This window comes from Sminthopsis crassicaudata, chromosome 3 (genome assembly GCF_048593235.1).
Source record: "Sminthopsis crassicaudata isolate SCR6 chromosome 3, ASM4859323v1, whole genome shotgun sequence".
Taxonomy (NCBI): domain Eukaryota; kingdom Metazoa; phylum Chordata; class Mammalia; order Dasyuromorphia; family Dasyuridae; genus Sminthopsis; species Sminthopsis crassicaudata.
The window spans coordinates 513,908,149-513,931,002 of record NC_133619.1 but is presented as its reverse complement, the minus strand read 5'-3'; the positions used below and the strand labels follow the sequence as shown (position 1 = coordinate 513,931,002).

The window sequence follows — 22,854 nt, the reverse complement described above, 5'->3', positions numbered from 1 at the left end:
GTTTGTGAAGATATGTTCTATGAACAAACCAAAAATTTCTCAAGGGCCTAAAGTTTTTCTAAGTTTTTCCTCACACAAGACATTTATACAAAAGGATCAAATTTTCACAGACCTATATTTAAACCATTGCTTTATATATACTAGGTGTATGGCTTTGGTTAAATCAATGAATTTCTCTGAACCAATTTCCTCATCCTTAAAAGAATTGATCAGACTATCTAGACCAGGGGTTCTCAAACTATGGCCCATGGGCCAGATGTGGCCTGCAGAGAACGTTTATGCAGCCTGCCAGGTCATGGCAAATGGGCTGAGGGGCGGAGACAGAGTGTGAGCTTTTGTTTTTAGGATAGTCCGGCCCTCCCACAGTCTGAGGGACAGTGAACTGTCCCCCTATTTAAAAAGTTTGAGGACCACTGATCTAGAGTTAATCGTTCCCTGTGTTCAAAGTTCATTGCAAGGACTGAAGTGCTTCTTTGCCTAAGGTTCCACATCAAATTGTGGCAGTCTAGCATCTTACCATACTCCTTAGCTCCTTTTCTCTCTTCCTTCCTAACATTTAATTCTAACCTCTTTCTACTGTGGAACTCATGTGTCTGTGTGCATTTTCAGAGAGCTTGTGAATTAAAAGAAAAAAAAAAAAATGACACTCGAATATTCTGTGGGAAGAAAGAAAAAAAAAAAAAAAGCTGTTCCTTTCTATTATTCAGGACATGAGCTGGGATGGCCTAACCTTCCTTTGAACCAGAAAGTCTAGTCTTGATGTACTTTACAGACACAATCTAGTTCTAGGAGTTGGGTGGGTTTAAAATGAGTAGGAGAGAAGCTTAAGAATGATATTTCTAGGTGAAGGCCCTGATGTCCAATAGGCCCTCATCTACCCTAGTACCCCACCCTACCCTGGGGAAGGGGGAGGAAGAAAGAATGGGAGGAGAGCAGAGACCCATTTTATAGGGCAAAACAGTCTTGAGAAACTTGCGAGTGGTGGTACACCCTACAGAAGCATGGAACCTGGGCTCCAATCTTCTATTTTGCATGATGAAACATAATTATCAGAGTTGAAGTGAGAAGAGTCTGAAAAAGAATCCTAAATCAGGGTACAGGATGGGAGGATCTTAGGGAAGGAGGCCAAATGACCACTTGTAGGTGACTGTACAGGATGTCAATCAACAAGTACTTATTACTTTCAAGTCAAGCATAATATTAAATGCTGGGAATAAAAATAAAGGTAATCTGGACCCTGCCCCTCAAAAAGCTCATATTATAATGGGGGAGACAAAGGGCAAACAACTGTATAAATAAACCACAGGAAGAGTAAATTGAAGGTGATCCCACGAGAGAAGACCCTAGTACTATGAGGACTTCTTGTAGGTGGGATTTTTAGCTGATTCTTGAAGGAAGCCTAGAAAACTATAAAGTGGAAATGAAGAGGAAGAGACTTTCAGCAATGGTAGCCAGCCAATGCAAAAGTAGAGAGAGATGGGAGATGGAATTTGGTGTCTGAGGAAAAGCAAAGCTAATGTACATGAATCACAGAGTTTGAGGAATGGGGTCATGTGTAGGAAGAATGGGGGAAAATGGGTCAGGTTATGAAAAAAGACGATTTTTGGTCCTGGAGGTAAAAAGGGAGCTGCTGGAGTTTTCTGAATAGAAGGGGAACATGACCTACTAAGGGCTCTGAGGTATCTCCTGAAATGAGTTCCCAATCATAAGATAGTTTTAATGCCCACAATTCTGTCACGCTTTTACATTTAGAGTCTCATAAGATGGATGATTCTGGTCTTATTATCCCTACTTACAAGGGAAGAAAGTCTAGGACCACAACCCAAACCATTCACAGTTATGTAGTTTTCAAAATGCTTTTCACAAGACAACCAGTAGTTATAGGAAAGGCAAATTTCTTAATCCCTATTTGATGGCAGGTAAAAGTATTTGCCAGGATTTAAATTTAATCCTGACTTCAAGTCTCTTTAATTTTATTTACTCATTCATTTATTATCTATTATTCTTTATCCCCCCCCAATACTTCCTCTCATGAGGCAAAAGGAAGTGGTTGGAATAGTTCTAGTATGGGGTTTAGGCCCAACAGGTTACACAAACAGATTCTCTGTGTAGGAGGGAATTCAAGAGGGTTATACTTCAAAAATATAATACAAATACCAGAGAGCCTAGAGCTCTCCTTTCTGACTAATACTTTTTTTTTCTAGTTCACTGAAAAAAATCAAGGGGGAAAATGAACTAGGCCTTTAATATGAGATTCCCTTTCAACTAGCTTGTACAGAGGTAAAGTAGAGGAAACAATGAAAATGAGAGTTGGGATTGGCTAACTTATTGGCTTGATATATGGCCAAACTAATGGCAAGGAAGAATGTGGTCAGCCTTCATCTTTCATCTATCTTACCATTAGTTTATAAGATTGAACTGGAAGGGGCCTTATATATTATTCCTCATTTCACATATGGGAAAACGAAAGCTAATAATTGAGAGATGAAACAATTACCCAGGATCACAGAGTAGCTAAGCAGGGACCTGCACCCATGGCTTCTGACTCCAAATCTAGTGTTCTTTTCATCACAATTTATAATTGGAAATAAAAAATGAAACATAGACTGTTAGAACTAAAAGGAACCTTGGATGTCAGGGAATCCAAGCCCTTCTTTTTAACAACTAAAGAAATTGGGGCCCAGAGAGCTGCACTGGTTTCCCAGAAGTTATAGATACAGACTTCAGATCCCAGTCAAGTATTTTTAGATCTTAATTTAATATTCTTCCAACTATACTAAGTAGCCTCTCAATATTACCTGATATTTATAGAAGAAAAAAATTTTTTTTTAAATTTTAATCCCTATAACTCATTCACAGCATTAGATAATTAGATCAGACCCACTAAACCAGGTCTATCCTTTAGGAGAGAAGCTCAATCACCAAAACTCGGTCTTGATTAAAAATAAGATCCATAGGCTGGGTGCCTCTCTCTCAATTGGCTGGGGATGCCAAAAGGAGTTTTGTTTTTATTTTCCCTCCTCCAGATTTGGGCGTGGCCTGTCCTACAAGCCGCTGCTCCCAGTTCTTAAACTTGAAACCCTTCAGATTCAGATTCCCCTCCTCCAGGAAGCCTTCAGTGATTAGTTTGAGCTTGATACTATTCAATACTCTCTGCTTACAAGAAAAAATATAAATATGTATACACACTGACCTGCACACACACATATTACACACATGCACACACTTGTGTTGATCTTAGGATAACCACTCCTTTCCAAGGTTGTTTTGTCAACTTTACAATTGATAACAGTCTTGGGGATAAGAATCCTGAGACAATGTACCCTAAGAGGGTTGTTATGAAGAAGCACTCTACTATGTTGCAGAAATGTCAGCTATGATTATATTCATAGAACTATAGCTTTTTTAAACTAGAAAGAAACCTTAGAGATCAATTTCTCAGATAAAGTGAGACCCATAATACGGAACTGACTTGCCCAGGATCACAGTCTCCTGACAAACTCAAGGCTTTTTTCTGAGGACCTTAACCTGACTTTCTGTGGGTCTCACCTGCCTCCTTAAAGAGCCATCCCAGAATGGTTCTAGGGCACCATCCAGTCCTATTCTGTGGTGCCTAGTGAAAAGTGCTTCAGCCACATTGCCATTAACTCCACATGGCCTATGGAAAACAGGTCCCTTTCTCACCTCTGGGAATATGACAGAAATAAGGGGTTGAACCAGAGAAGCCCAGAGAAATCTAGATCTTACATTCTAAGTCAGATTTCGGCTTAGCTCAGGGAACTGGATTGCTGCCCAGAGGAGTAACCAGGCCCAAGAGAAAGCGCAAACAGCCATCGTGAAGCTACTGATGCCCAGAGCTATGCTCCCCACCTGACACACACAAGTCCATGTACAATGGATGCTGGGAGCTAAGCGAGCTCCTTCCTCATTTACCTTCCAACATCAGGCAGCAGATGACAATCGTCTAGGGTCCAGCTGTTGTGGATGTTGGTGCGGAAATCAGATGTGAGAGGAAGCCTTAGAAGACTATTATTCTGAGGTAAGAAGGACTTGCCGTCCAAGCTACAAATACTACTTCAGAAATGGAGAGGTACTATACTGTTAAAGAAAAACACCTGGATCTGAATTTGGAAGGCCCAGGTGGGAGTTTCAGCCCTACCACTAACCTGCTGTGTGACTCTGATCAATTCTGTTTGTGATCTCATCTTTCTCCTTTGTAAAACAAGGAGTTTAGAATAAATGACTCCCAATTTGCAGTTTTAACATTTTATGTCCTCAGGTTCTTCTATATCGTACATTGTTCACTGTAAGGTCTTTTCCAGTTTAAAATTGTTTTCTTACATGCTGTAGCACTAGAGTGCAAGAGGATCCCAAAGGACACTTGTATAACTCTCCTCTCCATCAACTAAATAACAGTCTTGTCATTTCTTTCAGAACTTTATATCACCCAGATTAGCATTTTTACTTTTTTTGTGAGCAGGACCTCTAGCAGGTTGGAGTTTCTATGGGGAAAGAACATTGCTGAGAATTACCCAGGACCATGAGATCTAGATGGGTTTCAGTCCACACTGACAAAACAAACATTCACATTCCACATCCTCTGATAATTGTGTAACAAGAAGACTCTACACATTTGTGGGTCTTTTCTTCTCACACACATACCCAAAGGCAGTAAAGGTGCTAAAGAGAGGTGATGAATCAGACAAAATCAGCTTGTCTGACTATTAGTTTGCTTGCCCATGGCAAGTAAAGGAAGCAGTTTGTTATATGACCTAACACTGCTGAATTTTTCAAGCATATATTGCTGAGGCAATTGGGATTAAGTGACTTGTCCAGGGTCACACAGCTAGGAAGTGTTAAGTGTCTGAGGTAACATTTGAACTTGACTTCAGGGCTGGTGCTCTATCCACTGCACCACCTGGCTGCCCCAAAAGCAAACTTTTTAAAATCAGTCACAAAAGACAGAGTATCTCTGCAGCCACAGAACAATACATTTTAGTAAATAAAAATTGAATTCATACCCAATTTTTTGAGAACATAGCTACTGAGCTTATGAAGACTTTCTTGCAATAGTAATTTAACTAGGAAAAATAATAGCTGACATTTGAATATCTTTTTAAAGGCTGGCATTTAATCCTCACACTAATCCTGAGGAAACTTGCTTAACAGCCATAGAATCGTTCAGTAGCAGAGCAAGTATCTGACTGACTCTTCAAGTCTAAATAAACTTTTTTCCAAACTGCTTCACAATTTCAATGAAGCTGGCCTCATTTCCTGTGGTCACTCTGGTTTACATGACTTAAAAGATATTAATCTCAAGAAAACAGAGTCTTGTAGAAAAATCAACTGACTGAAAAGTCCATAGACTAAGGTTCTAGTCCTAGCTTTGAGCTGCCTATGTGATTTTTGGCAAATCATTTGGCCTTTCTTTAGGTTTCATTCTTTGCAAAACTAGGGGGTTGGACTTAACTCTCTTCTAGTGCTAAAATTCTAACTTTTAAGATCCTTGCCAATACTAACATTTTCTGTTCTATATTCCTCCCTGGAAATCAAATTCTTGCTTCAACTATCCATTCCTAGAAGAAAAGAAATAGGATAAAAGGATCTCTGTTCTAACATGGTTTTGGAGATTTCAGTGACTGATCAATTCCTTCCCTTTCTTTCCTCATGTCCTCACAGGTCTGGATCCATTCCAAACATCTAATATGGGTTAATAATGTGACACTCACCCAATAAACTCTACAGCGCCATCTATCTAACTGCTCTATTGCCAAGCCCCTCTTAACCTACCATTTGTAAATTCAATTCAATCATCATTTACTGAGTTCCAACTGTCTAGTTAGAATGGGTGGCTTTAGAAGGAAGAAAAGTTCCTCCTCATTCTGGATGCTATAGAAGGGAACCCTAGAACAGGGTGAACTATAAAGCTTCCAAGGCTCTTTCCAGTGATAGTTTTACTTAGTAGTCAAAGGTCCTGAGAAAATTAATCATAATCACAAATTCTCCAAAACTAGTTTGGAGCAAATTATATGGAGTATGACATAACTTTTTTGGTGTGGACATTAGCATAAGACAGAAAAATTCAGTGGAAAGTACACTATTATTCAGAGTCAAAATACCTGACTTTGAATCCAAGTGTTACTTCTTAATAGTCAAATCAAATCATCACCATTCAGTTTCCTTCTATATAAAGTGGGGGCAATAATCCCTACCTTTTTCTTTCAGAGTTGTTGCCAGAAAAGCATTGTGTAAACCATAAAAAAAAACCTTATACTAAGTATTAGCTTATTATTATTATCAAGGACACACAGTCTCTACCTTCTTTAAAGGAACTTATGGTGAATAAGATGTAATTTAAAAATCCCACACAGTAAAGTTTATAAAGCAATTTTTTTTCTAATATCAGAGATGTTAAGTGACTTGCCAAGATTATAAATCTAGTGCCAGAATTGGATTTCAAATCACCATCTGCCAAATCCAGGGGGTTTTCCCCCCTTTATCCTTAGCCTTATCCTGAGTAAGCAGTGATCAAATACAAAGATAGCAAGATTAATTGGGGTATGTTCTAGGAAAAATACTGGTTCAATGCTGGTTGTGAGGCTTACAGGCAAATCATTTTAACTCTCAGCCTCATTTCTTCATCTGCAAAAGGGGGATAATACCATCAGCACAATCTACCTCACAAAGATGCTATGAGAGAAGTATTTTTGTAAACATTAGTCATACAAAAATGGGAATTACCATTAACAATCAAAATGAGGTTCAGAATATAGTTGGGACAAGAGGCTAGAAAAAAAAAAGTGGCTCAAGGTAGACAGTTCATTGTCCTAAGTATGGTGATAATAAGTCTGAAATAGTATGCTTAATTCTGGGTGCTACAATTAGGAAGGAACTGAGAATGTTTAGCTCTGAGAAGACCTGGGGTTGGGGAGTGGTAAGAAATTATGACACAATGGCTTTCTTCATATATTTGAAAGACTAGGATATAGAAGATGGATTAGACATGTTTTGCTAGACCTAAAGAAGTTTCAGGAAGGTAAATTTTGGCTCAAAGGCATGGGAAAACTTTTAATCTGAGCTCTCTTATCTAAAGTCCTTGGAGGATAGAGACTTTTTTTGGTCACTTAATCAGCAATGGCCTAGTATGGTGCCTTGCACATACATAGTAGGTACTTTATAGATGTTGAATTAAGACAAGTCTAGCTCCTTGGGAGAAAGATTAATACTTGTTCTACCCATTTCAAAAGGCTGTTTGAGGATGGAATAATTTATGTTCAATCTTCTGCAAAAGTAAAAGGCTATATATTTAGAGAGAATGCAGCATAGTGACTAAAGTGGGTCTAAGATCTGCATGTAAGTCCTGTCTCAGACACATACAGGATATGTGACCCCAGGCAAGTCATTTATAACCTCTTAGCATCATCCCTCAGGAGCTCCATATAAAAATGAAATGAAAGTTCCCTTCCCTATCCCTGTTACTGTTAAGTTTTGTGATGACGTTTCCACTTCTGAGACCCAGCTTCTTAAAGTTTAAAATGGGAACAATAATTCTATCTCATTGGGCTGTTTGAATAAAAAACTTTATTAATAATTACTGACATTTGTTGTCAGGTAATGCAGTTGCAAAGTACTTTATATACATCATTTTATTTAAGTCTCATGTAAACCTCAAAAGTTAAGTAAAATAACTATTACTACTGCTTAATAGATGAGGGAATAGACTAAAAAAGGTGAAGAGTCTTGTCTATGATTCCATAGGCAAAACTTGAACCCAGGTCTCTCCTAACTCCTAAACTAATGCTCTTTCCACTTTGTTTGCATCACAAGGGTAGAAGCTATTCTATACCCTCTCAAGCTATTAAGAGTTGGGAAGCACCTTAGAGATCATCAAGTCCCTCATTGTACAGCATTAGCCCCCCCCTTCTCCATCAAGATGGATTCTCTCCCTAACTCTTAAGCTTCATTTCGCCTAAGAAGTCCCAAACTAGCACCACCCACTTCCAGAGCTTAGCCTAAAGCACAGGTTTGGTTCTACAGAAAATAGGCATATGCTCATATATTAGTTTCAATGGGTGTGTACAGAATCTATGGAGAATGATTAGGGCATGGGGTGGGGAAGGCCTGGCTTAAATAAATGATCTTATCAAACAACTGATATTGGAAGAAGTGACATGGTAAACCACAACAGTTAATGATGCCAATATTGGAATCAGGGCAGACCTGAGTACTGTTTTGTGGTACAGGTTTCAAGAACTATGCAGATCATTTTTGTTTTCTTTCTCAGTCTTTTTTTTTTTTTCCTTCTTGATCCGATTTTTCTTGTGCAGCAAAATAACTGTATAAATATGTATACATATATTGCATTTAACATGTATTTTAACATTTTTAACATGTATTAAAAACTACCTGCCATCTAGGGGAGAGGGTAGGGGGAAGGAAAATTTGGAACAGAAGATTTTGCAAGGGTCAATGTTGAAAAAATTTTTATGTAAATGTAAAAAAAAAAATTTGTAATTAAAAAGCTATTAAAAAAAAAAAAAAAAAATAGCTATGCAGGTCAAATGAGAGAAAAATCCATGACAGCCTAATTTGCCAGAAGAGGCTTCCTGGAGAAAGTAAAGAGAGTTTTGGCTTGAAGAATAAGAAGCACTGAACTTGGAAAACAGCACAAAGGTCAAGGTTGTTCCTTTAACTAGGAATCCCCAACTAGGTAAAGGGCTATATCTCTATAAGGGCAGAAGGCCCTTTCACATTAACAATTCTGTATGGACAAGAATAATCAATTCCTCTAAGATGGGTGGTTCTCATGGATGGGTTGTATACCCGTTCCAGGGCTCTGCATCCAATGAATGCTATTTTCCATGATAAGTGACTTATAATTATATTTTTATTTGAAAAGTGCTACTAACTTCCACTGGTAGTACATTAATGGTTATGTTTTCCCACAGACCTTTGAAAACTATATTCTAACTTCCAATCAAGAGAATTGGCTAACTGTGGACCTGATAGCAGGTACCCCTGATTCCCCCTCCCAGCTTCTTAAACTGTGGTTCACAACTCCAGATGTGGTTCTGATAACTGAATGTGGGAGTCACAAAATTATGAGTTATCATCAGTAAATGTTTGATTTTGTATACCTATTTTATACACCTTTAGACCAGATGTCATGTAAAAATTTATTGGCAGAAAGAGATCACAAGTGGAAAAAGTTTAAGAAATCCTGCCTTTGTGAACGAATCCAGCCATTCTGGAGAACAATCTGGAATTATGCCCAAAAAGTTATCAAACTGTGCATACCCTTTGATCCAGCAGTATTACTACTGGGCTTATATCCCAAAGAGATACTACAGAAGGGAAAGGGAACTGTATGTGCAAGAATGTTTGTGGCAGCCCTTTTTGTAGTGGCTAGAAACTGAAAAATAAACAGATACCCATCAATTGGAGAATGGTTGGGTAAATTGTGGTATATGAATGTTATGGAATATTATTGTTCTGTAAGAAATGAGCAGCAGGATGAATAGAGAGGGGCTTGGAAAGACTTACATGAACTGATGCTGAGTCAAATGAGCAGAACCAGGAGATCATTATACACTTCAACAATACTGTATGAGCATTTTAGTTTTTCTTCCCAGGTCATTTTTACCTTCTGAATCCAATTTTTCCTGTGTAATAAGAACTTCAGTTCTGCACACATATATTGTATCTAGGATATACTATAGCATATTTAACATGTATGAGACTGCCTGCCATCTGGGGGAGGGGGTGGAGGGAAGAAGGGAAAAATTCGGAACAGATGTGAGTACAAGGGATAATGTTGTAAAAAATTACCCATGCATATGTACTGTCAAAAAAAAAGTTATAATTATAAAATTAATAAAAATAAATAAATAAATATAAAAAAAAGAAATCCTGCCTTCCCCCAAAATCATACATAAATTGAAATTATAAGTTAAACCTGATTTTCTTTTGAACTTCCATAAGCATGTCACAAATCTTGAGAAATCTCCAATTTAGCTTTAAGTCATTCCATCTCCTTTTACATGAGACATAAATATAGGTTTGACTATACCAGAGTAATGGAGCTCATTGAAAAGAATTACAATTTTGAGAAGTCACAACTCCCTGAACCTGAATTTCCTCATGTAAATGGAGATAAGTATGAAGATAGTATGTTACATTGGAAAGAACACTGGTTTGGGGATAAATTAGCTTTTCGTGGAATCCTTGAAAATAATCCTTTTATAATAAAATTGCCTTCTAATTTTTTTCTTGTTTTGTAAATTAGGTTTCCTTAAAGCTCGATCTACATGTAGGCACACACACAATAAAAACAACTCAAATAATCTACAAACCAATACTGAGGTCCATTAAGGGAAGTCTAATACTTAACAGCAGCCTGGCTGCACAAGGTTAGTCAGGATTTAATAAGTATATTTTATGAATATAAGTCTAGATGGCTCATCTATAACATTTCCTAAAGTAGGGCCTACTTAACTATGTAAAATTGGTATCCTTCTCCAGGTACTGTTTCTTCATATATAAAATTAAGAAGTTAAACTCAGTATCTCAAGTCTCCTTCCAGTTTCAACATTTTGTGAAGTGTGGATTTATAGCAAAGACAATGGATGCAAACTCAGGGATCAAAGTCTGCTTTGAGCACAAAAGCAGTTCTCATGTAGTCTGAGAAACTTACCAATACTTTTAGTTCTTATACTCTGTGCCACACATACTTTCTAAGGACATATCATCATCATTATTCTAGGGACATATATCTAGCACACTTTGGCTAATGAATTCGGCCCTCACCTTTAACCCAAGTATAGAACCAAGCACCCAGTGGCAAATTCCCCCATTACTTGCCAGTAAATTTTAAATAACTAATGGTGTGGGAGGTATCTGAGGTTGCTTGGTGACAATGCCAGACTCAAGAGTACATCACAGTAATAGTCACCATTAAATTCCCCAAATGGGTTGCAGTCACAGTGCAGGGACATATGAAAAGTGGAAATTGGTTTCTTCTGTATAAACCTTGAATCCCATGGAACCCTGAATTATTCAATCATGGACTTCTTTAACGTTCTTCAAGAATGTTAGTTGTTTTCACAACCCAAGTCCCATTTTCTATCATTTATTAGCTATGTTACTTTAGGAAAATTTATATTATTTCATCTCTCTGAGTCTGTTCTGTCACCCATAAAGGAGGGGTGACAAAAGGCAGTTATGAAGAGTGCTTTTTGCAAAACAAAAAGGCAATCACAGGAGCAGCTAGATGTGCAGCTGACAGAGCATCAGCCCTGGAGTTAGGAGGACTTGCCACGTACTTACACTTCTGTGACTCTGGACAACTACTCACTTAATCCCAATTGTGAAGGAAGGAAGGAAGGAAGGAAGGAAGGAAGGAAGGAAGGAAGGAAGGAAGGAAGGAAGGAAGGAAGGAAGGAAGGAAGGAAGGAAGGAAGGAAGGAAGGAAGGAAGGAAGGAAGGAAGGAAGGAAGGGAGGAAAGGAGGGAGGGAGGGAGGAAGAAAAAAAAAAGGAAGAGAAGAAGGAAGAGGTGATCACATTTAATTTTCCCATGGTCTCTTAATGTAAATGGTATCATTTATCCTTATTTTGTAATTCCATATTACAAAAGATATAGCACTCTCCACATGGGCAGCTTATTTTTGAGGGTTATGATAGCTGAGATAATTCTCACTTGATAGTAAGCTTCTTTAAACTTAACTAGACTAGGGGCAGCGAGGTGGCGCAGTGGATAGAGCACCAGCCTTGAATTCAGAAGGACCCTTGACACTTGACACTTCCTAGCTGTGTGACCCTGGGCAAGTCACAACTCCAGCCTGGGGGGGGGGGGGGGGGAAACAACTAGACTGGTTCTCAAACAGACAAGCAATGGGCCTAAACAAGAAGTCTTAGGACCTTCACTCTATAGCCACAGGTTTAAAGTCACCTCCATGCCCCAAAGACATGCTAAGAGAGAGATTTAATGGAGAAACTCCATTTAAGAATAGAAAAGAAAGCTAGGTGGTTCAGTGATTAGAGAGCACTAGCCCTGAAGTCAGATGTGACTTCACTTCAGATATGAAGTGACTTGCCCAGGGTCACACAGCTAACAAGTGTTTACAGAAACCGAATTTGAACTCAGGTCCTACTGACTCCAGAGCCAGTGCTCCATCCAGCTTCCCCTTGTTGCACAAATTTTTTAACATTTTGCAAATTCATAGAATTTCAATAACCTCTGACAAAGGTTACCTGAGCAGGAATGCTCTTTGCAACATAGTAGGCCAGACATTTAGAGATGAAAAGGTGAAAGGTTAGCTAGTTCATTGTCAATGAAAGTTAGTGACAAAACTCCCTCTCTACCACTTCAGATTCCTCCATCACTGGTCAGTTCTAATAGTCAGGAAGTTTTACCTTGTATCCTGCACCTCTACAAGTTTACCTAATGCTGCTAGTTCTTCCCCACAAGGTTAAATACAAGTATAATTAATGCAGAAGGCTCTAACCTTTTCAAATCTTCCAAAATCTGAGATTCCTTGAAAATCAATGAACAAAAATTTATTTAGAACTTCCAATGTGCCAGTTTTCTATGTCTCACTTGACCATGTAATCTCTCCAAAGACAGAGATCACATATTAAACTTCATCATGAGTGAACAAATTAAATAACATACTTTTTATTTCCTGTTAATACCTAGGCTTGGCCTAGGTATAGTATTTAACACAGATTTCATTTAAGGATCTCTTTCTAGGCTGCAATTGGCAAGTAAGTATTCATGAGGTCTTGCAAATAACATGGCAGTTTACCTGTCCTTATCCCTTCACATGTGCCTACAAATGAAGAAAATTTTCTGCCTTTTCCGACATTATCCCTTCTCCTACAAACTTAAGTCTCTTAACAGATTTCCTCAAAATTACTTAAAATTATTGTCTAGAGGTAACATACATAATGCTGAAAAAGAGATTCCTATTCATGTGCAAACTGGATTAGATCAGAGCTTCTTAAAACTTTTTCCACTTGTGATCCCTTTCTATCCAAGAAATTTTCACACAACTGTGGGGTATACAGCTGTATAAAAGAGATATTTTCAAATCAAACATTTACTGATAATAAAATACAGTTTCAAGTCCTCTACATTCAGCTACAAGACCCACAAGTTTAAGAAGCTGCGGATAAGATGATATGGATTTGGAGTCTGAGGACTTGTTTTTAAGTCCCGCCTGGCTCGGCAAATTACTGGCTTTGTGACCCTAAGCATGTCCCTTCCTTCTTCCCTGGGCCTCAATTTCTTCAAGGACAAAATGAGGGGATTGGATGAGATGATCTCTAAAGGAGGTCCTTTCCAGCTCTGCAATTCTAAGATTCAGGAAGGGAGAAGGGCTTGTAATCCTCTTCCACCACTCTTTCATCCTTTTCTCTGACTCTTACCTAGGCCTCAGGTGAGCCAGGCCAGCTGCCCATGAGCCCAGGCCAAGTCCAACCCCGAAGCAGGAGGCCCCGAGGGAGACACTCTGGGCCACTGTTCTGATGTTGGCAGCTGAGCAGAGTTCTTATCTTCAATCTTCACTTGATTGGTACAACCACAAGCCTGGGCTCCAGAATTGCTCTTTCTGAGAAAGACTCATGAGGCTAGAGAGCTGGCCATTTCATCCTGCCTCCTCCAACCCTCACCAAACCTGGAGCTAAGGGGCCAAGTTGGGGCAGGATGGAGAAGGTTGATGGCATATGGCCAAGGGAAGGGGCTGGATCTTGTCCATGACTAGACACCTCAAAACCCAGCTCCACTCCCACCCAACATGTAATGCATGTTACTTGGGATTTAAAAAGAGGGGGAGGAGAGAAAATAGCCTAAAGTCCCAAAGCAGCTCACTACTCAGAGTGAAATGATCTTTCAGAATGCTATCCAGCCTCGAATTTGGTAAATGATTAAAGTGAGACTCAGGGGTCTTATAGTTTAGTCTCAGCTCTGACATGAGTTCCCTATGTGACTCTGGGCTAGTTGCTGCTAGACACTAGGCTTGTTTTCTCCTCTGTAACATGAGGTAGCTGGGAACAGGGTTATTCAAAAAACAAAAAAGCTCAAGTCTAAAATCAGATGACTCATATAATCACTTTAATATCATTACATATCCTCATTTGATCCAACAACTCTATGATGTAGGAAGTACAAATATTAACCCCATTTTACAGAAAAATAGAGGGAGAAATTGAGTTTGAAAGAGGCTAAAAACTCTGACTTGCCCTATATTTGTTCTTGTTAAGTTGTTTTTCGGTAATGTTCAACTCTTAGTTATCCCATCTGGGATTTTCTTGGCAAAGATAATGGGGTAGTTTGCCATTTCCTTCTCTAGTTCATTTTACAGATAAGGAAACTGAGGTAAATAGGATTAAATAATAATTAATAAATAATAATAATTAATAACAAATAATAATAGTCACATAGTTAATGTTTGAGGCCCCATTTGAACTCAGGTCTTCCTGACACTAAGCCACTTTATCCACTGAGTGACCCAGATGCCTACCCTAAGTAATTTAGTTTAATAAGTGTCAAAATTGGGGCTGAAATGCAAGCATTCTAATTTCAAAACCATTATCCACTAGACATATCATTTTTTTCAGAAATCTAATAAGAGAATTGAAGAATTCTCATTTCCTCCTTCAGGATAATTAGAGTTCAGCCTCATTTGTTGATGTTAACAGAAGTCAGGCACAGATATTCAAGATGATAATCCCAAATATTCTTCTTGTTTTGTGGGGGAGGAGAGAAAGGTGTCACATCTCCTAAATCATGCTGGTTGTCAAAAGGTTATCACTGAGGGATTTAACATGCATAATTTTTATTTTTTCATTACAGATAACCAACCAAGTTGATTCACCTGGAGACACTTAAGCAAGTCCACTTCACATATTCAGTGCTCTAGCCAAATGGCCCATTAGACATTTCCCAAATCTCTCCTCCAGCCTTTTCCCACTTCCACACATCCAGTGGCAATATTCTCCCTACCAATGGTTTGAACACAGCCCCTTCACATCTGAATAATGAAATTCTTACGATCCTTTAAGACCCAGCTCACATTTCCTCTTTCTCATGAAGCTTTATCCTTGTTTCCTTACTACCCACTTTCCTGCTCCAACTCTTCTTTCCTTCCTCATATATTCTTAGAGCATTTTATATGGTTCTTTCCTTTGTCCCTACTACAATGGGTCTATTAAATCCCTGCAGGGCATAGTAAACTCCTCCAGTGCAGACATTTCATCTTAGAGCCCCCTGTGCCAAGCATAGGGCTTTGTGTATCTATAGGAACCAGACTGGGACGAGGATTGTAAACTACAGAGGCAGTGGGACATCATGGAGAGAGCACAAAGACAAGCTTCCGTCCTTACAAGCTGACCATGAGCAGATCATAATCTCTATATGCCTTAGTTTCTCATCTGGAAACTAGGGATAATGACCGTAGCCAACATTCATATAGCACCTGAAGCATTATAGGTGACACCATAATGCATAAAGTGCCAGAATTGGAACCAAGAAAAACAGAGTTCAAATCTAACCTCAGACACTGACTGTGGGACCTGGGCAAGTCATTTAACCATTGTGTGCCTCAATTTCCTTATCTGTAAATAATGACAGCAACTATGTCCCAGGGTCTTACTAATTTTATCTTCATAATATCTCTCACATATGCTTCTTTCCTCTGACACTTGTCACCCCCTTTATCTCCTCATACCTGGGCTATTGCAACAACCCCCTGGCTGCTCCAAGCATTTCTCTTCCCACTCCAGTCTATCCTCCATTCGTATGCCAAAATGATCTTTCTAAAGAAGGCTTCTAACCGTGTCACCCCTATGCTAAATAAACTCCAGGAGCTCTTGCTCACCTCCAAGATCAAATATAAAATTCTGTTTGGCATTCAAAGCCCTTCATAATCTAAACACACACTCGAACACACCACCTTTCCAATTTACTTAGACCACTTTCTACCACCTTTCCAGTTTACTTAGATCACTTTCTAAGTGTAATGGAAGAAAAAACCTGCAAACACAGTGATTATTTTCAATTTATCAATTCAACTTTAAGCTTCTTGAAAACAGGGGCTGTCTTATATTTCTTTGTATCCCCAGAATTTAGCCCAGTACACTAGGCAATTAATAAAAGTTTACTGATCAACATATGACATGTTTTGCAAACCTATAGCTATTATTTCTAGGTAGCACAATGGATAGTGCTTGGTTTAGAATCAGGAACACCAGAATTCAATCTATCCTCACACACAGAGCAAGTGTTTACTCATATGTAAAAGAGGGAAAACAATAGCACCTACTTCTTAGGAATGTGGAGAAGATAACATGAGATAATATTTGCAAAGTACTCTTTTCAAACTTAAAGGGCCATTTATATGCTAGTTATTTTACTATTATTACAAAACACTTTACACATATAACTTTATTTGTTAACAATTTTTGCAATACCTATTTCACAGGGGTTGTTGGAAAGAAATATTTTCTAAACTGGAGGGAAATACAGGTGAGCTATTAATTCAATTAAACAAATTCAGCAAACATTTATTAAATCTTTACACATACCCTTTCCCAGTTGAATCTTACAGGTCCCAGACTGAACTTCCTTTTCCAAGAAACCTTGCCTATTCTAGAACATAATGATCTTCTCTGAACCCTAGATTTACTGAATATTGCCTCTTTTTCAATACTTGTATGTGTTAAATGACCTGTACTGTAACCCTTTCATTTTTATAATGATTTAATGTTTATAAATTGCTTCCTTCCCGTAATCTTGTAAAAATAATACTAGCATTATCTTAATTTTACATTTAAGAAAACTGAGTCCCATAGAAATAAAGACATTTATAGTCAAACATCTTAATAAGTGACCTGTGTAAGTTTTCTGTGTTAAATTTTATCTCAGACTTGATGTAAGCCCTCTTCACTTAAAATTTTTTTCTAAATAGGATTTAGTTCATGAACACTTTTTAAAAAGGTTCCTGATTTAATTGTATTATATTTAAAAAACATTTTTCTGGGAAGGATTCCTCAAGCTACACTAGGATTGACAGAAACCACCAGGACACACACAAAAAAGATTTAAGAAGCCTTATTTTAATCTAATCTTTATTTTATGGAGAAAAGTAGGGCCCAGAGATCTGCTGAAATGATAAAGCAAGCTGCCTAAGATCTCCCAGTTAGTAGTTCTGTAGGACAGAACCTAGATTTCTAAAAAGTTCTTCTTACTAGGGGGTTCTCTCCCCCACACCATGGCAGCTCATAACTGGTGAGAACAGAGAACATCCAACTGCCGGAATCCAAGTGCTATCCTCTACCTCGGCTTTTATTGTGCGGTTAAATGAGTTACCTTCTAGATAGAGTAGATAGAGATAGGGGAGTAGTTTACTATTTCCTTCCCTAGCTCTTTACAGAGATAAGAAAATGAGGCAGACAGGGGTAAGTGACTCGTCTAAGATCTCCAGCTAGTAAGTACTTAAGGCCAAATTTGAACTCAAGAAAAGAAGGCTTCCCGACTCCTGGAACTCCACCACTGAGCCACCTAGCTGCCTGGCGCAGTCTCCTGAAGTAGAAGGGCAGGTCAGCAGAAGAAAAATAGGGACCCTGAATTAAAAACAGGCTTCACAAAATGGATGATTATTCACTTGTTCACCAGAGCTGACTGCCTAAGGGATGCAGAAGCGAGTGAAGGAATATTTCAGTAAATATGTTTTCTAATAAACATGTGATCTTTCAATCTAAATATGTTCCCTGGGATGTTAAACTAGGGAGGTGCAGTTTCAGCTGCCACCTCTGGCCAAACCTGATCAGCCAAAGATTCAACTCGTCCTATCGTTAGCTTCTCTATTCCATTTTGAAAGACTGCTGCAAAGCATTAATTTCTCCCCTTTATTACCTGGTCTGCTTTAGTATTACATAATTACAGAAGCCCAGACTTGGAAAGAACCTCAAGAATTTCTTTGTTCTAATCTTTATGCCAAAAAATAAAATATATGTAAAAAATTCAATAGACCTTCTTAGGGACCATCTAATCAAATCATGTTTTGCAAGTGAGGAAACAGAATAATTTCCACACAGCCAGTAAATGTCAGAGCAGGGCCTGACAAACCCTGCTTCCATCCCCCATCCTGTCAGTCCCTAGCTCCCTGCAGCTGAGGTTTTAAGTCTGGGGTGATGTGGGGGGAGGCTATACTGTCTTGCTGGTTGCCAATAACAAAAGGTTGGAACAAGTACTCAGGACCTATCACGGCTCAGGGAAGGGCAGAGGGGTAGTTAGTGAATCCAGCCCTGGTTTCCTAGCTGGGTTGCCCGGGTACAATTACTCAACTCTGACAGCCAGACTTCCCACAGGCAGACAGACGGACAACAGAAGCCACTTATTAGCAAACAGTGCGACTTGTGCGACTTGTCAGGGACCTAGTCAATATCCCCACCACAAAGTCATTTACTTCCCAGTCAGTGATGGGGCGCTCATGTCACTGCTAGTTATCACTATAAATCTACAGGATTTACCCTTCCCCGGAGTCGGGGGCTGGTAGAGAAGCATAGAGTCTCTCCTCCCCAATCCCCCAGCCGTGTCGCGAGGGGCCCAGGACTGCGGAGAACACCGCTTCCACCTGGGGGAGGGGCGAGAACCACACCGGTCCTGTAGGTGGAGGAGAGGAAACAGAGGAAGAACTGGGAATTTGTTAGGGACAAAAACCCCCACTCCTTCCTCAACCCTTCCTCAGCGCCTCAGCCTGCAAGGGGAGAGTGAAGCAGAAAGACCAAGTCCCTCCTCCTTCACAGGATCCCTTTAGGGACTTCACCCACCTGCAGAGACCCAGGAGGAGCATTCGCCCCACCCCCAGGTTCATCTCTAACCTCACCTTCCGGGGGCTTTCAGGCCACCAAATTCTGGTCAGCGTTCTCCCATTTCCTTCCTCGACTTCTCCACCACCCAGCTTTCGGCTCTTCCCTGCGGGCACACTTCTACGTTATAAAACGCAAGGAGCCCCTTCCTCTCACTTTATCCCCAACTTCCCCACCTCAGAGAGAGGGGTCTCTCTGCCCCATTACAGCAGCTGGGACCGGGCTCCCCTCCACACCTTCCTCGATACCCCTGCACCTCCCCCATCATTAAAACGTTCCCCTGCCCCATAGTTAGTATCCATTTTAAAGGGCCCCCCTCAATCCCCTCCCTCTGACAGCCCACCTCTCTGGAAGCTTCCCGACTCCCCTTATCCCCCTAACGCCCGTATAATGAGGGGCCTACGTAAGAGAGGTTCCCCTCGCTCTATCCCTGACACCCCGCCCTCCCAGCGGCCCCCCCAACTCCATTTTAACACCTGAAGGAAGTTCCCCTCGCCTCACCCCGGGACACCCCCTCATGACACCACCGGAGGGGGCTCCCCGACCTCGCTGCCGCTGCACCCCTTATCGTGAGCTCCCCGAGAGTGCCCCCACCCCCTTCTGACCCACAAGAAGGGCTTCCTTTCCCTCCCTCCCCCTGGAGCTCCGCCGGAGGCTCCAAACACACCTGGCTGCAGGCGAGGGGAACGCGCCCACGGAGGCTTCCCAATGCGCCCCCGCCAGGGACTCACCTCGCAGGACCCCGGAGTAGGCGGCTATGAGGGTCTTCATGGCCGCTCAGTGGCCCGCGGGAAGCAGCCGCCTCCTCCCCGCGCGCCCCAGCTCCATCCCCCGGCCCGCAGGGCCAGGGCTTCCCCCGAGGGGGCGCGGTGGGGGCGAAGCACCGCCTGCCCTGCGCGACCGCAGACCCGGACCAGGTGGCGGGGATGGAGGAGGAGGCGGCGGCGGCGGCGGCGACAGGAAGGAGGAGAGAAGCGCGCGACAACCCGCGCTGGTGGCAGCAGCGGCACCGGCACCGGCACCGGCACCGGCGACGGGGAGGGGGAGTCCCGGGCGCCGTGTGCGCTCGCTCCGGAGCCGGCTCGCTCTGCAGCCGCCCGCCTCGGCACTGCCTCGATTTATTAACCTCACAGAGGGGTCACGCCCACCTCCGCGGGGGGTGGGGCTGGTGCGCGAGACGCCCGCCTTCTCACTCCAAGACTCCGCCCCGGAGCGTACCAAAGCCTCTCAGAGGGGTCTCCACTCCCTTTCACAACTCCCTCTCTTTAATGTGTGTATGCGAACGACCGGGGAGCGCGCAAGGAGGTGGGGCAGTCAGATAGGAATGCTGTCTGAGACGGGAGAGATCTTCGTCTTTGCATCCTTCCTTACTCATAACCCTTCTTAAACCATCCCCCCTTCCTGCTCTAGTACCTGTTGTGACGGCCGTCTGGTGGGGGCGGGGCGGGGGTTCTAGAACGTGGAAGGGGGGAAGGGAGCACATGCCGGGAGAACGAAGTGACAAAACCCGAGGCTTTGGAGCGGACGCGGGGGTCAGACATCCCCACTTTTCAGAGCAGGACACCGAGATCCGGGAACGCTGAATGCGTGTCCCTGCTTTATAAAAGCAGCCTTTGAATTGTAGGGCCTCTCCCAAATTAAAAATAATAATAATTATTATTATTTTATATATATATATATATATTTTTTTTTTTTTAATCAAGTTTTTTCACTCCTATTTCATCTATCCTATAAGAAAACCTTTGTAATGGAGGGGAATTTTCAAGCAAAATACATTCTCACACGGTCCCGTTTCTAAAAAAGGGACGGGATTAAAAGAAACCCCGGAACTCCTCTGAACAAATAAATACACCTCAAGGTGAGGGAACCGGCAATCTGAGTACTTACTGAGGCGCTCTCAGACACTTTCCCGCCACCCTGTCCGTGTCAGGGATCAGCGGGAGCCGCGGCCGGAATAAATTGGTTTTATGTCCTCCGTCAAAATTACCTAAGTTCGGGTTGGGCTGGGGAGCCCCAGAGAGCCGCGTCCTATCTGAGCTTTGCCTTTGGCGTTTTGGGAAAGCTCGGCGTTCTTCACAAGCGGCCCTGACTGGATGTTTCTTTGCCCAATTAGATCCTGAATAGCAATAATAAATACTTCGAAATCTCCTAAATGATTCTTTTTTGTCCTGCATTTTCCACTAAGCCAGAACTATCTCATGTAATTTATATAATTATAACTCTAATTTCAAAAAGGACCCCGACAGGGGATTTTAAAAATTGATACTAAGAAAGACTGAATTGCAGTTAAATAGTAATCTCATTTTACAAGAAAATTGATTTCTAGATCATAGTAGCTAACTAAATATATATATATATATATATATATATATATATATATATATATATATATATATATATATATATATATATATATATATATATATATATGTTCTGTATTCAAATATTATCTTATTTCATTCTCACAGCATCATGGGAAGTAGACACTACGACCACCCCTATTTTACAGATGAGAAAACTGAGAAACAGTTTAAGGGACTCGCCCAGGGCTATCAATGTCCTGAGGCCAAACTTCTCCTCAAGTCTCCCTGACTCCAGGCCCACTGACCCACCCACGGTACCATCTAGTGTCCTTTCAGCAGTCCTCAGACTTTTTAAATAGGGGCCGCCAGGTCCCTCAGACTGTGGGAGGCCGGACTGTAATAAAAACAAAAGCTCCCACTCTGTCTCCGCCCCTCGGCCCATTTGCCATACCAGGCCGGCCCATAAACGTCGCAGTCTGAGAGCCCCTGACTCTGACACGTTTCCCACCCCACCTGTATGATCTCTGCGTTTCTTGGCCTTCCAAGAGAGGCCATCAATCAGCTAGACAGAAGAGTCCTTGGCCATACTCTTTTTGGGGTGAACTACCCCCTTTTCTGGAGCAATTCTACTTAGGATGGGCCTTCTACCATGTTGAATAATTACATCCCTTCCCCATCTTTCAATCAACTGAATTCACCCCGGAATCAAGAAATCTTAGCTCCAGCTCTGCCCATCTCCTCCTATCTGCCATCTCCTCTCATTCAGAACACAATGCTTCTATTAATTCAGCCTAATATCATAGAATCTGGGCAGAATGTGCCAATTCCCCCAGGCAAGCATTAGCAGTGACCTTGAAAAAAAGAGCTCATGGGTCACCCAGCGTTTGTTAACATCTCCTCCCCCACAGCCGCGTCAGGGTTCCTCTACCTGCCCAGGAGGTCACAGACTCGGCTTTTAGCTGCCACTTCCCCTGTTGATCCACCCTGAGCTGAAGGCCCACACAGCAGCCACAGCCACACTTTCTGTAATCCTGTTTTTGTGAAATGGCTTCTCCAGCATTGAAGTGCAAGACTTTACATTGCTCTGCATTCAGTTTAATCTTGTTAGATTTTGTTCTGTTGTTTCAGCATGTCAGGAGACTTATTAAAGTCCTGACAATTGTGCCGTGTGTTAGATATCCATCCTTCTCAGCTTTGTGAATCTGACATATAAACAATGTAGGCCTTAGTCCAAATTACGGACAAAAACGTTGCTCAGCACAGCCCCTGCAGTGTCTGTGGCCCTTGATACCTTCTCCTAGGTAGTAATATCAGACACCTTCTGGTGTACTTGGATTCCAATCTACCTAACCATATTTGTATATCTGTCTATCAATATTATCTATCTAGATCTGTCTGTCTATTCTATACCTATCAATCAACCTACATATCTGTCTGTCTGTCTTGTCTGTTTATTTATCTATCTGCAACTGGGCCTCTCCTTCTTGCCCTTGCTGGAACCGCATCAGCCACTCAAGGGCCTTATTCCAATACAATTTGGCAAAGATTGAATCTGTTCCATTTTTGTGACCAGGCTCTGTGCCCCTTGCCTTAGGCTGCTCCCAGGATTTCACCATAGTGACGCCCAACTTTACCCTACGGAAGCTGGGAAGTCCTGGGGAGCCACAACCTCCAGTAGAAGGG

The 22,854-nt window shown here is 41.3% G+C and overlaps 1 protein-coding gene across 5 annotated transcripts in view; it reads right to left on the bottom strand.

Annotated features, from left to right (window-relative positions):
- The window catches only part of DGAT2 (diacylglycerol O-acyltransferase 2), a 53,503-nt gene extending 33,220 nt beyond the window's left edge, over window positions 1-20,283 (bottom strand). Inside the window, exons 1-3 of one of the 5 annotated variants that reach the window (XM_074304104.1) lie at window positions 19,536-19,960; window positions 18,886-18,974; window positions 18,530-18,662 (exon numbers count right to left, since the gene is read on the bottom strand). In XM_074304104.1, the coding sequence (XP_074160205.1) occupies window positions 18,530-18,563 (34 nt within the window). In that variant the 5' untranslated portion in view covers window positions 18,564-18,662; window positions 18,886-18,974; window positions 19,536-19,960. Of the gene's footprint in view, window positions 1-18,529; window positions 18,663-18,885; window positions 18,988-19,535 lie in introns of those variants that run through there. The other 4 variants (XM_074304110.1, XM_074304103.1, XM_074304107.1 and 1 more) reach the window with 4 other exon arrangements.
- Window positions 20,284-22,854: the final 2,571 nt, after the last annotated feature.